Source organism: Magnolia sinica, chromosome 19, assembly GCF_029962835.1.
Source record: "Magnolia sinica isolate HGM2019 chromosome 19, MsV1, whole genome shotgun sequence".
In the NCBI taxonomy this organism is placed as follows: Eukaryota; Viridiplantae; Streptophyta; class Magnoliopsida; order Magnoliales; family Magnoliaceae; genus Magnolia; species Magnolia sinica.
Window position 1 is genome coordinate 8,224,652 of NC_080591.1, and position 14,906 is coordinate 8,239,557.

Sequence of the window (14,906 nt, forward strand, 5' to 3'; positions counted from 1 at the left end):
TCGGCGTGTGGATGTGTACACGCGTGTGGGATTAGCAAATATGAAAGAAATCTAAGATAACGGAAAAGCGTTTATAGCGTATTCCCACCAAACCAGGGAGCGGATTGCCCGTGGCCCCGGGAACCGATATATCTCTGTCCCTGGGGATGTGTGGGGTCCATACAGATGTCCGTGACAAATCCACTCCGTCCATCTGTTTTAGAAAAACCACAATAGGGTAGAATTTTAAAAATCAGGCATATCCAAAACTCATGTGGGCCATACCACACGAAACAGTTGATATTGAACGCCTGGCAGTAAAAGAAGTTTTGTATCAGATGATATTTGTTCATACTGTTTATCTAAGTGGTAGTAATTCTATGAACGTTTTGGATGATATATAAACATCATGGTCAGCTTCAAGAAAGTTCTAACGGTGGACGTTGCCGTTCCCAATGTTTTGTTGGTGTGGCCCACCTGAGTTTTGAATAAGCTCTTTTTTTATGTTATTATACTATTATGATATTTCAAAACAGATGTAAGGAGTGGATTTTTCATGAAGATCTCTGTGGACCCCACAGAGCTCCGGGCGCAGAGAAGTCTCTGTGCCCGGGGTCGCAGGCAATCCGCTCCCACTAAACGACGAAACAAGTAGGGGTGTCAATGGGCCCGGTCGGGCCTGAAGAGTTAGACTTTTGAACATGGCCCGGCCCGTTTGCCCGGCCTGAGACAGTTTAAAATCCGGACGGCTACCAACCCAGGCCTGGCCAGTTGACAGCCTGAGAAACAAGTCCAACCCAAACGCATCCGGATTTACATCATGCACAACAAGAGTATGTTGGACCATACACGTGCATGCATCCACTATACACTTGGAATACACGTGCATTAATCGGGTCCATCCAGAGAGTGGGTCCCTCCGTTCATATCCCAAAACTCTCCTATTTGGAAAATCCTAACTAGTCTCACTGATCAAATCGGGACCGTCAACTGTTTTTCCTTCAAACCAACTGTTTGATCACAACTGATCAGTAGGTGGTGTGTCTTTTTGAATCATATATGTTCGTGAATATGATCTAACAAACTCTACATGAGTATTAAACAATTCGTCCAACAGTTGCCTTTCATTGTATCTGGCTGTCCTCTGCCTTACGCACTGCACATCATACTCGAGTTTTCAATCCTGACATGAGGGGCCCACGATTCGGCAGTCCAGATCATTGGCATGTTTCCTGCTGCTTCGTTAGACCATGACCAGAAAATCTTGAACATTGATCAGTCCTAAAAAATTTAACTTGTGGCCTTTAAATAGACGGTGAAAAAGAGAAACACAGCAACGGTCAATATCCAACTGAAAAATGAAGTCCCTAGATTGATGGATACGATCATACAGTCTAGGAGATTTTTGGGTAATGGTCCATCCAATGCGGAAGACAGCTTATCAATGGTACAGATTACCGGACCATGAGTCCCACTTGCTAGAACAAAAAACCCGAGTATCCGGAACGAGAAAGCTGTAACTCCGGAAGATTTGATGAGTTCGCAGAAAATGATCCGGTGCTCTCGGAGCACTATAAGTTATAGTGTTCCGAGTTTCACAAGGATCCTTGGAAAGAAAAATCAACTGATCCGGACTGTCCATTAGGTCGTGAAAATGGTTCATGGCCCACTACTGCTGAAAAATCACACAATCAGCTGAACTTTGAACAGAGAAATCAGTTAATCCTGACTGTTCATTAAGTGTAGCACATAATGCATCGGCTACTTCTAAAAAAAATCACACCAACCGGATCACCCGGTACATCCATATTTATTAAGTGTGGGCCACTTTTTATAACTAATCATTTTACAATGCATGAAAAATGATTATGATTGTCAGATAAAAGTCTATGCAGTCATCATGATTTTTACATGAAATACATGATGGACCTAATGGACGGTTTGGATGGGTTGATTGGACTGTCCAATGAACAGTCCAAGTGTTTCAATCAAATCATTGGCAAGGAAGGGAACAGGAGCGGCTTGGGTACTAACCAACGAGGACCCAGCTGGAGACGGACAGTCACGTCAGGGCTCTGTGAGGCCCACCTTGATCTGTATGATTGATCCACGTGGTCCATCCATTTTGACAGATCATTTTAAGGTCATTAGTCCAAAAAGGAAGCAGATTGAAAGCTCAAGTGGACCACACCACATAAAGAAATGGAAATTTAAAGGGTACCGTTGAAAACTTCGTGGGGACCACATAGGTTTTGGATGAACTTGATATTTATGTTTTCCCTTCATACGGGTCTACGTTACCTCGTGAACATGTTGGATGGCAAATAAAAATGATGGTGGGTCCCAGGAAGTTTTCAATGATTAGAGTTCAATCCCCAACTTCTTCATGTGATGTGGTCAACTCAAATATTCGATCTACCTCCTTTTTAAGCTTGTATACTAAAATGATTAGTCAAAATAGATGGACGGCGTGGATCCAACATATAAATCAAAGTAGGCCCCAAAGAGCCCCCTTCGCAGGGAGCTCAGTCCAAACGAGGGGAGCATTCATTTGGGCGCTGCTCCGGACCAAGCTCCCTTTGCCCCGACCTAGAGATGGCTTGGATCGAACAACCATTAAACATACTTAATGTGGGCTTCATCTTTAACACTTGCCTATTGTCTAATAAAATCTCACCACGTGAACGGTGGAGAGGTGGGCCAGTAATCAGTCCGCGTTCCTGCAAAGCACTGGATCGTTTTTCTGTTATAGTTTATTTTCCACTATGATGGATATACACCACCCTAAATAAAATTCTCAATCATTCACCTACAAACTCCTAACTTTCATGACTTTCAATAGACATTACCCTATATATATGGCCCCATCACCCCTTTCTTTCCATCCAAACCCCCCTCTCTGTCTCTCCTTTTTTCTGTTTTTATTTTTTTCAATCTCTCCTTTTGGGGCGAAAGAGCAGATGGGTGCTCTTGATTACCTCTCAAACTTTTGTACGGTCACCAGCACAAGAAGCAAACGCAAACCAATGCAGGTACTCATTACCCCATATCTCTCTCTCTATCTCTCTCTACTTTGGAGTGTGAAAAAGGAAGGAGAACTTTCTTCTTCTTCCTCGCTTTTACCTTTTTGTTCCCTCAGTTTCAGTCTCTTTGGGTTTTCATTTTCACAGACAGTGGAGCTTAAGGTGAAAATGGATTGTGATGGCTGTGAGAGGAAAGTTAAAAATGCTGTTTCTTCTATGAAAGGTTCTCTCTCTCTCTCTCTCTCTCTCTCTCTCTCTCTCTCTCTCTCTGTAATTATGCTTCTTGGTTACTTACGAAGACAAAAACAAGCTTAAACTACAATCCCATGTTTTATTCACACCCCACTCTTTTCTACTTTTGGCATCTGCAACAAATTCTCTTGAATGTAGAAAAAATGTCTGTTTTTCGGCTCATTCAGACATTGCCAGAAACAGAAAAATAAGATTTTGGAAAGTGTTCTTTTATCTTACTTCTCCTCTCTTTTCTGATATGCAGTAAATGAATTTGTAAAAAACTAAAACCCTTCTTTTTTATTTACAAAACCATCCTCTACTTCCACCGAGTGATGATCTAGACCGTTCATCTCTACTTTCTACTGTCGAACGGCTACTTGGCAAAATAACTTATTCATCAGACTTCCATGTTAGCCATATATGGTATGTTCTTCTAGATGAACGGTCCCGATCATCACTTGGTTGGGAGATGGAGGGAACTGATTGAGGGAGCTCGCTAGCAAAGCTCTTGGGTCGACGTGGAACGTGTACAAGATTCTGATCTGTGGCCCTACGATACTTTTGTTAACTTGGGACGTGTAGAAAGATCTGGGACGTTGATCAACACGGGCCCACCAGAAGGATGCCCTATGTTGGCTACACTTATATTTTAGAAATGGACGGCTACAAAAAAGAAAGACGAGGCTCGTATGCAACCTGATGAGGGGAACGGTCGTATTTAGTATTGGACGGACCGGAATAGTCTAAAACACTTGCTTTCCACAGCTGCATAAAACACCCAAGCTCTGTGGATCCCAATATGTTTTATATGTAAATCAATCCGTTCATCAGATTATAACCATTATTTGAACCGTATTCACAAAAGATCAGCCTGATAAAAAAATCTGATGGACCACACCAATGGAACTATGTAAACCTACTCCTGAAACCTCGAAGTTGAGGGGTGTGGCACGCCTGAGTTTCTTATCAGGCTGATTTTTGTGTAATATCTTCATCCTGATGAGTTACACCTGATTAACGGGTTTGATGAAAGATAAACAGGATGGTGTCCCCACAAACAAACCTATGGTCGGCATGCTATCTTCGTTGTTACATGTGATGGGGTCCAGCTGATTTGTGGACCTTTTAAAAGGCTAGAGCCTGATGGACGGCGTGGATTTTAAATTTGCTACATGGCCGGCTGGAAAAACTTGGGTGTTTTACGCATCCGGTCCTTTATTATCCATGGCATGTTCATGGTGGGACCAACTTGATGAATGGTCAGGATCTCTTCCCGAGGTGTCACTCATTCCATCTCATGCCGCACACTGCACTCCTTTGAGAAGGGATTAGGTGAACTGCACACGTTACGTTGCACGATTTCCAGTGGTGGCAACTGAAGGCTTGTGCAAGATCTGGACCGTTCATCTCTTATGTTCCCATTAGCCCTGGCTCAGAACCCAAGTTTGGTAGGCGATGCACAACCATAGAATGGTGAGTCGGCGAATCCGACCGACATGTTCGGTCCTGAGTCGAGTCGAGACTCGGTCAAGTCGAGGGTGACTCAGTTCGAGTCGTGCCAACTGGCCATAGTTTCTGTTCTGACTGGTGGTACCGAACCGGACGGGACCGGAAAGGGTAGCACGTGAGTGGGAGACTGCCAGATGGGAACTGTATTATACTCAGGCAACGTATGATGCTTGATACACAGTCACTCGAAAGTTATACACGTGGCATATATTAACTTGACTAAAACGTGGAACTAACTTTCACCAGGTCACAGTAGGAAAATATAGTTGAACAATCCTGACGTTTGAATATTTGATTCGTGGACATTTGCTGGTTGAAATAGGGCCATCGGATGTTTTCATTTTTAACCGTACAATAAATGTCCACCCATCTGACTGTCAGGTAATAAAATCAAATACGATGTTTTGGTTCATGATACATTTATACTGGTAACACAATTAGGACATTTTAATACGACTGATTCGTATACCACGTAGCATCCATCACAATCTCCAGTGTTTCATGGCCCTTGAATTCATCCTAGATGGGATGCGTTTGGCTGCACCAGATATCATAAAATTTATTATATTTAGTCCAATGACATGAAATATCATGATATCCGGTGCAACCAAACACATCTTAAACAGGAACGCTAAATGTGCTTGACTCATAAGTGGAAACGACTAACACGTGTGAAGATTAACCCAGAGTACACTCGTGGCCGCCTCAATGATCATCAGATATGCAATCTAAAGTGCAAGTGAGCCCTGATGACCGACTTAGATCTTGCACAAGTATTTTCCATTCCCACGTGCGAGGTGAGTGCAGTTAGCATCTTTGTGGGAATTCTTATGTTTTGTGTGGTGAATTGGAATAGGTGTACGAACGGTGGATGTGAACAGAAAACAAAGCCGAGTGACGGTGACGGGATACGTGGAGCCGAACAAGGTACTGAAGAGAGTGAAAAACACAGGGAAAAGGGCGGAGTTCTGGCCATACGTCCCTTACAATCTGGTCTACTATCCTTATGTATCTCAGGCGTATGACAAGCGGGCCCCATCTGGGTACGTTAGAAACGTTACACAAGCGCTTCCTAATCCCACCGGTCCTGATGAGACTTTCACCACGCTCTTCAGCGACGACAACCCACATGCATGCACTATCATGTAAGATATATGGATCTCTATGAGATAGAGATAGAGATAGAGATGATGAGAAAGAGAGAGAAAGAGAGTTTGGTTGTCCTACAAACGCATGTTGCATCTTTCTGCATTCTGTGAGTGAATGTGTTAGAGAGGGTACACTTGGTTTTTTTAGTTCTTATGAGTGGTAGTATATTGACTCTTGTAGGCTTTATTTCATTAGCTTGAATAACAAGTGTTGTAGTGAAATTGAATATAAAATAGGATAAATTGGCCGTATTAAGATTATCATTTGATATTTAAAAACTATACTCAGTAACAATTGAATCGTGTGGGCCATTCCCACGTGACAGTGATGAACGGTGGGCTCTAGATATTCTTCTAAATTCGATGACCCCATCCTTTTGAAATGTGTGCTAATAGTAGATGAACGGTGATCCAAGAGACTTCATTGGGCCATGTCACCTTGAGGCTTGCTTCTATGTTAGTTTTGTACAATTTTAAAAGGGGCTTAACTCATCCTCCTCACACATGGCGATGATGTACAATCTATCCAGACCGTCTAAATTGTGGGCGTCATCGGGGATGGAGCATTTTTTTTAAAATCATATTTGATCAAGCAATCTTAACTATCTAATTAATGGCTTTTAAATGGATGCATGGTTAAGAGTAAAATAGACGTTTAATTTTCAGATTTATTTTTCATCTACGGTTGGTTAAGCAAAATTTGGACGGTCTGGAATATGGTAACCATACAGCTATACCATGTGTACGGTTCAAAAGTCTCCATCCTTTTTTTTTTTTTTTTTAAAGTGCAAAAGTAAATAACAAAGGAGTTTACTGGGATGGACGATATCGTGTCGCATGAAGAACATGAACGGTTCTGATCATCTGACTATCCCAGGATGGGAGACCCTACAACTGATCCGCTGGTGGGCCACGCATGTATAAGTACAACGAATTGTTGTGGAACGGGCACCAAACCACATTATGCGAACGAGTGGACCACCAAATGAGTGAATCAGGTCGAATATTTTTACAGAGGCAACTACGGTGGGCCGGGATCCGTGATGAGCGGCTTGGATCACGCACATTTGGTTGGCGAGTGCACCCGTGTGGAACTGTGAAGATAAGTGCGGACTGCTGAATTAGCATAACTCCCAGACGGTATGGTACACTTGATCTGACGCTTTGTGATTACTTAAAAATGTTTTGATGGGTCAAATGAGAGTGGTTTACGTCAAAGTGAAGTTATTCGATACGCTGGCAGAGTATAGAAATCGGAACACATGCACACTGCCATCATACATCTGGCACATAACTAAGATCTACACTGTCCAATCTGTAATTCCTCGATGTTTATAAGTCATTACCTAAAAGTATCAATGAAGTGAGGATCGAACTGTCAGATTCATGGCCATAAAAAATGGATGGCTTAAATGTAAAGTGGTCGATGCTCCAAATTCAACAAACAAATGTCGCCGATTGGATGTTAGTGTTATCAAATCCGACGTCATGATGGACGATTTGCAGGGAAACGGATTGGTTACTCCCCCTGCCACCGGCCAATGGCTGGTTGTCGGTGCTTTGTGGGGCCACCATGATTTATGTGTTTCATCCACGCCGTCCATCTATTTTTCTAAATCATTTTATGGTATAAGACCAAAAATGAGGTATATCCCAATCTCAAGTGAACCACATTGCAGGAAAAGTGTTGAATGAACGTTGACCATTAAAAACTTATTGGGGGCCATAAAAGGTTTGGATCAAGCTGATCTTTGTTTTTTCCCTTCCTCTGTGTCTGCATGACCTAATCAACAGATTGGATGTCAAATAAACAGTACAGTGGTCCTTAGGAAGATTTTAATGGTGGATATCCAATCACTATTGTTTTCCTGTGGTGTGGTCCACCTGAGATTATTATCCCTATAATTTCAAACCTTAAAATGATCTGTAAAAATGGATGAACGGAATGGATGAAACACATACATAATGGTGGGGCCCACAGAGCACCGACCATCAGCCACCGGGCTGGTGGCAGGGGTCACTATTCGGACGGATTCGACTGACGTACGGCATTCCACATGTGCAGCTTATGTGTGCGTGCGTACGGATTGTCGTCCTCTGCTAGGGTATCAATGCGCATTTCTCTTACCTGCACACAAAAATACATCCCGTCCGTTCACATGTAGTAATCGTACGGACGTTGAAGAGGGGGACTAGTCAATGGTCTACACTCCACTGGAAAATTCACGGACTAAGATGTCCAATCATCTTATTAAAGTGTGGACCATGGTCCATTGATGACAGTGACGACCGCATGGACCTTGGGATTAGGTATTACCCGGGTAACACCCCTACGATGTGCCCACCTTGATGATGTGTTGTGTATCCATGCCGTTCATCGGTTTTTACCTCCCTTGTTAGTGTGTAGACTTAAAAATTAAGCAGATCCAAATCTCAGGCGGACCACACCATAGGAAACAGTGTTGTTTGAGTACATCGCCATTAAAAATTCCCAATGGCCCATCGTAAGGCTTTTCTAATGTTTATTTTCTATCCGACCTGTAGAAGATCAGCTTAATCCAAAACTTTTATGGCCCACAAAAAGTTTTCTTTACATCATTAGTCACCATTTCTAGTGGTGTAGTCTATGGACTTATAGATTTTCTTAAGGTTACAGGTTGCATGTTAAAATGGGATGTGAAAACAAAGACAACGTGGATATACAGCAAATACCTAAGGTGGACCTTAACGGTTAGGGTATTACCCACTAAAGGTGTAGGTGTTACACGGGTAACAGCTGATCCGCTCCCCTCCAGGACATGTATCCATGTCGGACCCATCCAGCCATGTGGGCGTGGTTTGGCCAGTGACCTGAGCACTGGACGGCCATCGGTGTCAAAGATTTGTGACCTTACCATGATGTATATGTTTTATCTACAGTGTTTATTTCTTTTGTTAGCTCATTTTTTTAGTACATCACATGAAACAATAAAGATTTAACGCTTATTGTTAAAAACTTTTTATGAGCCACAAAAGTTTTGGATTAAGGTGATATAAATGCATCATGATAGTTTTTGAGACTTGTAATTAGAGTTGGGTAATGGACTGAGTCGGATCCGATTGGGTCTAACTCGACTTAGTTCGGATTCTACATGGCCCAACTTGAACTCGAACCGATCCAAACCCCTGCTGACATGAACCGATCTGAGTTTGACTCGGTCAGGAAAACCGAGTCAGATCGTATTGTGCAAGGCTTGGATCCGAACCCATGCTGAACCAAGTCCGAGTCCAACCTCCACTTCCCTACCTACTTCTTCACCTTCGATGTTTCTGTCCTTGCCTTATTTCTCCATTTGCCTACCATTCACTCTCACCTCTGCTAGCTTCAAAGACCTCAAAGACTAAGAAGCTCTAACTGAGTAGAGTGCCAGCTGGTCTTCGACTGCTCTGAAGAGGCAGTGCTTGTCCTGTTTTATTTGATTCACCTTTAATCCGAGCGGCTCGAGCTTTCTCTCCAACTTCTTGTCTTCGATTCTACCTTCTTCCAAATGAGGATGAGATCTCTTTATTACAATATTTTTGGGATCCGACAGTTCACAAAGTCCAATAATGGAATAAACGATGTCTGCTTCCATGATCAAATCATCAAGATTCATGTTCTTATTCTTATTCTTATTCTTCTTCTTCTCGTCTTTTTGTATGAGCTCATCTTTAAGTTTAGATGGCGGAAGGTGAGACATTACATCTTCTTTCAGTTCCATCTCTATGGCATTCTCTTTTGCCATGATTTCATTATTATGAAGCTCTTTTGTTTCGGGCCTGCACACTCGCTTCTGAGATGCCCCTACCTATGCTCGATCGAAGAGACGAGGCATATGATGGATTTCTCTATATAGCCCAGCTCCGGATCAGGTTGGGTCGGATCCTTTCGAATCAGGTTTTCGGATTGGATCGGTCTGGATAGACCACTATCCGAACTCAACCCGAAAAACAATTAAATTTGGATGGACACACTCAATCTACACCGATCTAGGCCGTCGATTCAATTCGGAACGGGTCGAATTTACCGGATCGAGTCAAACATGCCCACCTCTACTTATAATCGCATCGAAATTGTTTCTAGGCCCATAATCGCACCTAATTATTCTTGAAATATATAATTATGTTGAAATCATTCTCGTTTGTAATCAATTATACTAAAATTGTTTTTGAAGCCTTTAATCACTCCTTAACCATCTTCGAAACATTTAATTATACAAAAATTATTCTTGAAAACTATAATTCTTTCATTCATTTTTGTGCAACCTTATTAACAAGTTGAATGGAAAATAAATATTACAGTAAGCCATAAGAAGTTTTAAATGTGGATATTCAATAAACATTATTTTCTATATTGTGATTCACTTCATTTCTTGCTTATGCTTAAATAAAATCTACCCCATCTATCAATTTTGCAATCAAATCTAAGCAATGAGTAAAAATCACTCCATTCAAGTGGGTTACACCATAGGAAATAATGGGTGTAGGATGTCAATCATAGCTTTATGTGGGGCCAACACGGTGTGTACCTTTCACCAATCTCAATATATATATATGATCCAACATCAAGTCATGTTGTGTGAATCCAAAGTTATCGGAGGTTTAAATGTTCTTCTCAGTGGTTGTGGCCTATCCAAGCTCTCTGTAGCTACAATTTTTATTTATTTATTTATTTTACCGTTCAAAACCATGTTGTCATGGTATCAATCTTTCATCACAACTTTATGTGTGTAGTCACCATGTGTATATTTGGTCAAATCCATTAATCAAGTGCAACCCATCATGACGAAGTGAAGAAACGTCTGAAAGCTAAATCAGGGCACACCACATGAATTTAAGAAGATTTATACAAAATTTTAGATTGTTCATGTTGGTGTGGTCCATTAAAGTTTTTTGTACTAATGATCTTTGTAATGTCATGCGTGTCTTCAAATGGTGTTGTTGACAACTCCCATTTAAGTCATTTAATTTGTTTTTTTCTTACCAATTATCATATAAAGAAAACGTGCCATGATTACAAGTCATTTTATCGGCTTCCTCCCAGCAACATTTGTTTATAAATATCAACATTCGAATTTTAGATTTTCCCTATAACACAATGTAGAAGTGCAATAATTATAAATTTCTTTATTTATCTTCTGAATTTGTTTAATTTTCTATGTTTGATTTGCCATGAGTTTATAGTAGATGTACAATACCCCATAAATATCCCAAATAGCAGGATTCCGTAGACCAATATTAAATTTTTGTACGGTGGACGTGGACTCTTGTTATATTCCTGTTTTCAACCTTTTATCTGTGGGCCACAAATTGAAAGGTCAAGATTGTGCTATCAAGATGATTTTTGAGCGATTCTCCATCCATGGTAGTGACTCATCCTCCTTACATGTGGTGCTCGTGTATGACTATCCAGACCATCCAAATTGGTGGGCATACTGTAAATGTAGCATATGTCTAACATCTCTCCGATCAATCAATCCTAAACATACAATTGAGGTCCATGAAACGGATTTGGAAGGTCTGGATTGATTCTCGAACAATTGTGTCATATGTACGGTAAACTCTCTGGCACTATTTTTTAAGTGGTGGTGAGCTAGCATAGGAGTCTAGCACCGGAAATACATGTTACAGATGCTTAAATATGGTTGCATCTAACCGAAAGGGGGGGATCGCGGTCTAAGTGGAGCATCTTTGAAGAAAATTGGACGGCTGGTATGGCGTTTGCAATATAACACGGTGGGACACGATCAGGACACATAGAATATAAGATCAGAGAATATGCAATATAAGGGAGGGGTATTGTGGGAATATGGGCAGTGGCAATTTCGGTAATTTAATTACTGTAGGCATCGCATTACATAGATCGAGAGTTGGTGGTTTGTACATTTTACAGCACATATTTAGTACAAGTGATGCGGATGGTTCAATGATCCAAGCCGTTGATTTTCCATCGTGCTATAGTCCATGGATTTAAAAAACTGCAGATTGGACGATCCTAGCCGTTGAAGTCTTTTCTTATATTGAATTTGGACTCTTCCACTCTTTCTTTCTGGCCTGTGTATTTTCTAGATAGATTGAGGGGGTTAGGATATTTACAATTCAGAGCCCTTTTTCTCCTGGGCTACCCAAAGTGAGTCCAATCATATCAACGGTTTGGATCGTTAAAATCGCGGCGCTCCCAGTCGTAGAAAGTAGGAAGGGAGAACCTGGGCATACACTAGTCTATACTCATACGGACTCCGGGCAATCATGCAACCATCCTTCAGATCAACAACATGTGGGCCCCACCTTGAAGACATGGTGGACGGTAGTGCATACACCATCATTTCAGAAGCACCAGACCAGATAATTCCTCTGTATTATATGGGCACTCAATCAACGCCGCTCAGAATAATTAAAAAAGGTTCATTTTGCCTCTATCGCGCGGTAGGTACCATCTTATATCGCCACCACTATGGCCCACATGATGAGATAGTCTGATAATTTTGAACCGTCCACATAATCTTTAATACCATAAGTAAGTCATTATCCAATAACAACGCTTCATTGATGATCCTAACCTTTGATTTTTAAAGTTGAATGCAGGCCATTGAAAACTTTCTTTACATTGTTCTAAATTCATCTAAAGATGGTAACTATCAAACTCGTCCGTTGCCTAAATTTTTTAGGGTAGATCTTATAGAAAAGATACCAGAAAGTAGACAGTTCCGATCATCGAACCACATATCATGCGGGCCCCAGTGATTGGCGACAGACGCTTGATCCTATGTCGCGACAGACGTGGTTAGAATGCCTTTAAGATAGTTACGTAGATTTCACTGTGCCATGATTTTGGGCTACATGTTCTTGCACCAAATAATATCCATTCCAAGCTTACCATGCGACGCAGTTGTCCCCACCAAACTGTCACTCGTACGGCACATCCGAGCCGCACAAACGTTGGGTCCCTTCATGAGAATATACCCCACATGAAAACAAGCCAATCTACTCATCAGATTGGCTACACCATAGAAATCAATGTACATCAAAAGACCCACCCCAACGTATAGATTTGGCCCATCTGCCCTGATTTTCTTACAATGTGATCTTCATGATGGGCCCACATTTTGAGCGGTTCAGATGTCCTGATCACGGCAGTGAAAATGTTGCCACATGGTGAGGTTAGCAAGCTGAGGTTGTATGAGATAATTCATCTTAACAAAAGTGTGAGGTTGACAGGGTCCTAATACGAACTTAGCAGAACCGCTAATGACAATTAAAAGAATAATTAAAAGGGAATTAAGAAGATTAAGAAAATGACTTGAGCTTAGGTGAAATGTTGACTAATTAATGTAAAAAAAATGAAAAGAAAATAAAATGGCATTTGTTACAGTTTCTACATCTATCTGATTATCTATAGCCACGTAGCACTTTTAAAAAGAAAGGGACTTATCTGATACGTCAACCTATCTGCTTAGAGTGATTTTTGGATCATGATCCACTCTCACAAGTGGACGGTTTGGATTGACATACGGCCACGTGGACAACTCCTCCGTCAGAACCTCAGTCACAGTTTGCAAGATCATCGTAAAAGGTCTCAAGTCCAAGCGGTTGGACCATAACTAACCGTCCATACGGCAGGTTAATTAGAAAATCTAAGATGTACGTATGACATCGAGCCACTCCAATTGGTTGATCCCACCATGAGAATCACATTATACTGAAATTAGACCGATATAATTATCATATGGGCCATACCCTATAAAATAAGACACAGCCATTGATCAATAACAAAATTTATATAATCAACCCAATGAGTAGATTATGCTTAGAAGAGAATCTCATGTGGTTACCAATCTATTGGACGGTTTGGATGGCATACAGAGATGATAAGTTGGAAGATATTAGCAGGATGGATCTTAACTTATGGTCCAACCAGTTGGACTTTAGACCTTTCTTAATTAATTACTTTAACTATTCATAAAAGAATGGGTTAAATTGAAATAGGACGAATGAATGATTCGAGGAATTTCAATGCTCTTTGATAGCGTGTGTCCATATGACATACATCTTCGCATTTTGAACAATCCATCAGATGGACCACACCGTATAGATACTCTGGCCTAAAATTCAAGCCAATCTACTTATCAGGTGGGCCACATGTCTTAAACAAATAGATTAATGAAATAAGTTTCTTCTGCCTGTCCATTTGACTTATATGCCGTGCTGCACCTGATACCCAAAATTCCCAGATTTTTCGTGTACGAATAAAAAATATGGCCCACCCACCCAATGGACGGCTCTGATCTTGTACATGTGAGCAAAAATAGCGAGTTCCCTAGCGCGTAGATAGACTACCTGTACAAGACGTGTGCTTTCCAAAACTACGGGTAGGCCGCGAAACTCTTTTGTTAGTGTTACACCATCTGAACGATGGCGGTGAATCCTCAGACATACATATGGATTGGTTTTACAGAAATCCAGACCGTCCAAATATTTTAAACAACTGTGGATAGAGCAAAACCTGAAAGTCCAATTAATCAGATGCGAATTTAGATCACTCCACACCATCTATTTATCCAAAACTAACTGAACGGTTAGGATCGTTTGATCAATGCAATATCAGAATATACACGTGCCTCATTAACAGTGTTATCCACATTTTTGGCGGTCTTGATTGCTGTAAATCAATGCCAGATGTTGGCAGGCTCAGTCAACACCAATTTACAAATTGTGTAAAACTAACACAGGATTCTATCACTGATAGATATTGTCCTTTGGTGTGGAAGCTTCTGAGAAAAGGTTACCCACAAACGATCAAACGGCTATAGTTTAATGAAAAGCAGCAACATGATTCAATAAAGAAGATCTGCTTTGGGATCTTAAATCAACTTTCATTAGCCCAACTAAGAAAAATAAATTACTACAAAGGGGATTAAGGGAGATAAGCATCATGTTCGTTTCAACCCTTAGATATTGTCCATCACCCAAATCATCCTTCATATGCACCGTATAT

At 41.1% G+C, this 14,906-nt stretch overlaps 2 protein-coding genes across 3 annotated transcripts; one reads left to right on the top strand and one right to left on the bottom strand.

Moving 5' to 3' along the window:
* Positions 1-2,855: 2,855 nt before the first annotated feature.
* Positions 2,856-6,154, top strand: LOC131235394 (heavy metal-associated isoprenylated plant protein 21-like). Of its 2 annotated transcripts, none has more exons than XM_058232567.1 (3): positions 2,856-3,011; positions 3,150-3,225; positions 5,602-6,154. In XM_058232567.1, the coding sequence occupies exons 1-3, from the start codon at positions 2,940-2,942 to the stop codon at positions 5,892-5,894; spliced, it is 441 nt and encodes a 146-aa protein (XP_058088550.1). In that variant the 5' UTR covers positions 2,856-2,939; the 3' UTR covers positions 5,895-6,154. The 2 variants fall into 2 exon arrangements, with proteins under 2 accessions (XP_058088550.1, XP_058088551.1); XM_058232568.1 differs by having other exon boundaries at positions 2,863-3,011; positions 3,119-3,225.
* Positions 6,155-9,273: 3,119 nt separating this feature from the next.
* LOC131235659 (uncharacterized) lies at positions 9,274-9,657 on the bottom strand. Its single transcript, XM_058232930.1, has one exon. It carries the CDS (start codon positions 9,655-9,657, stop codon positions 9,274-9,276), a length of 384 nt encoding a protein of 127 aa, XP_058088913.1.
* Between the last annotated feature and the right edge of the window lie 5,249 nt (positions 9,658-14,906).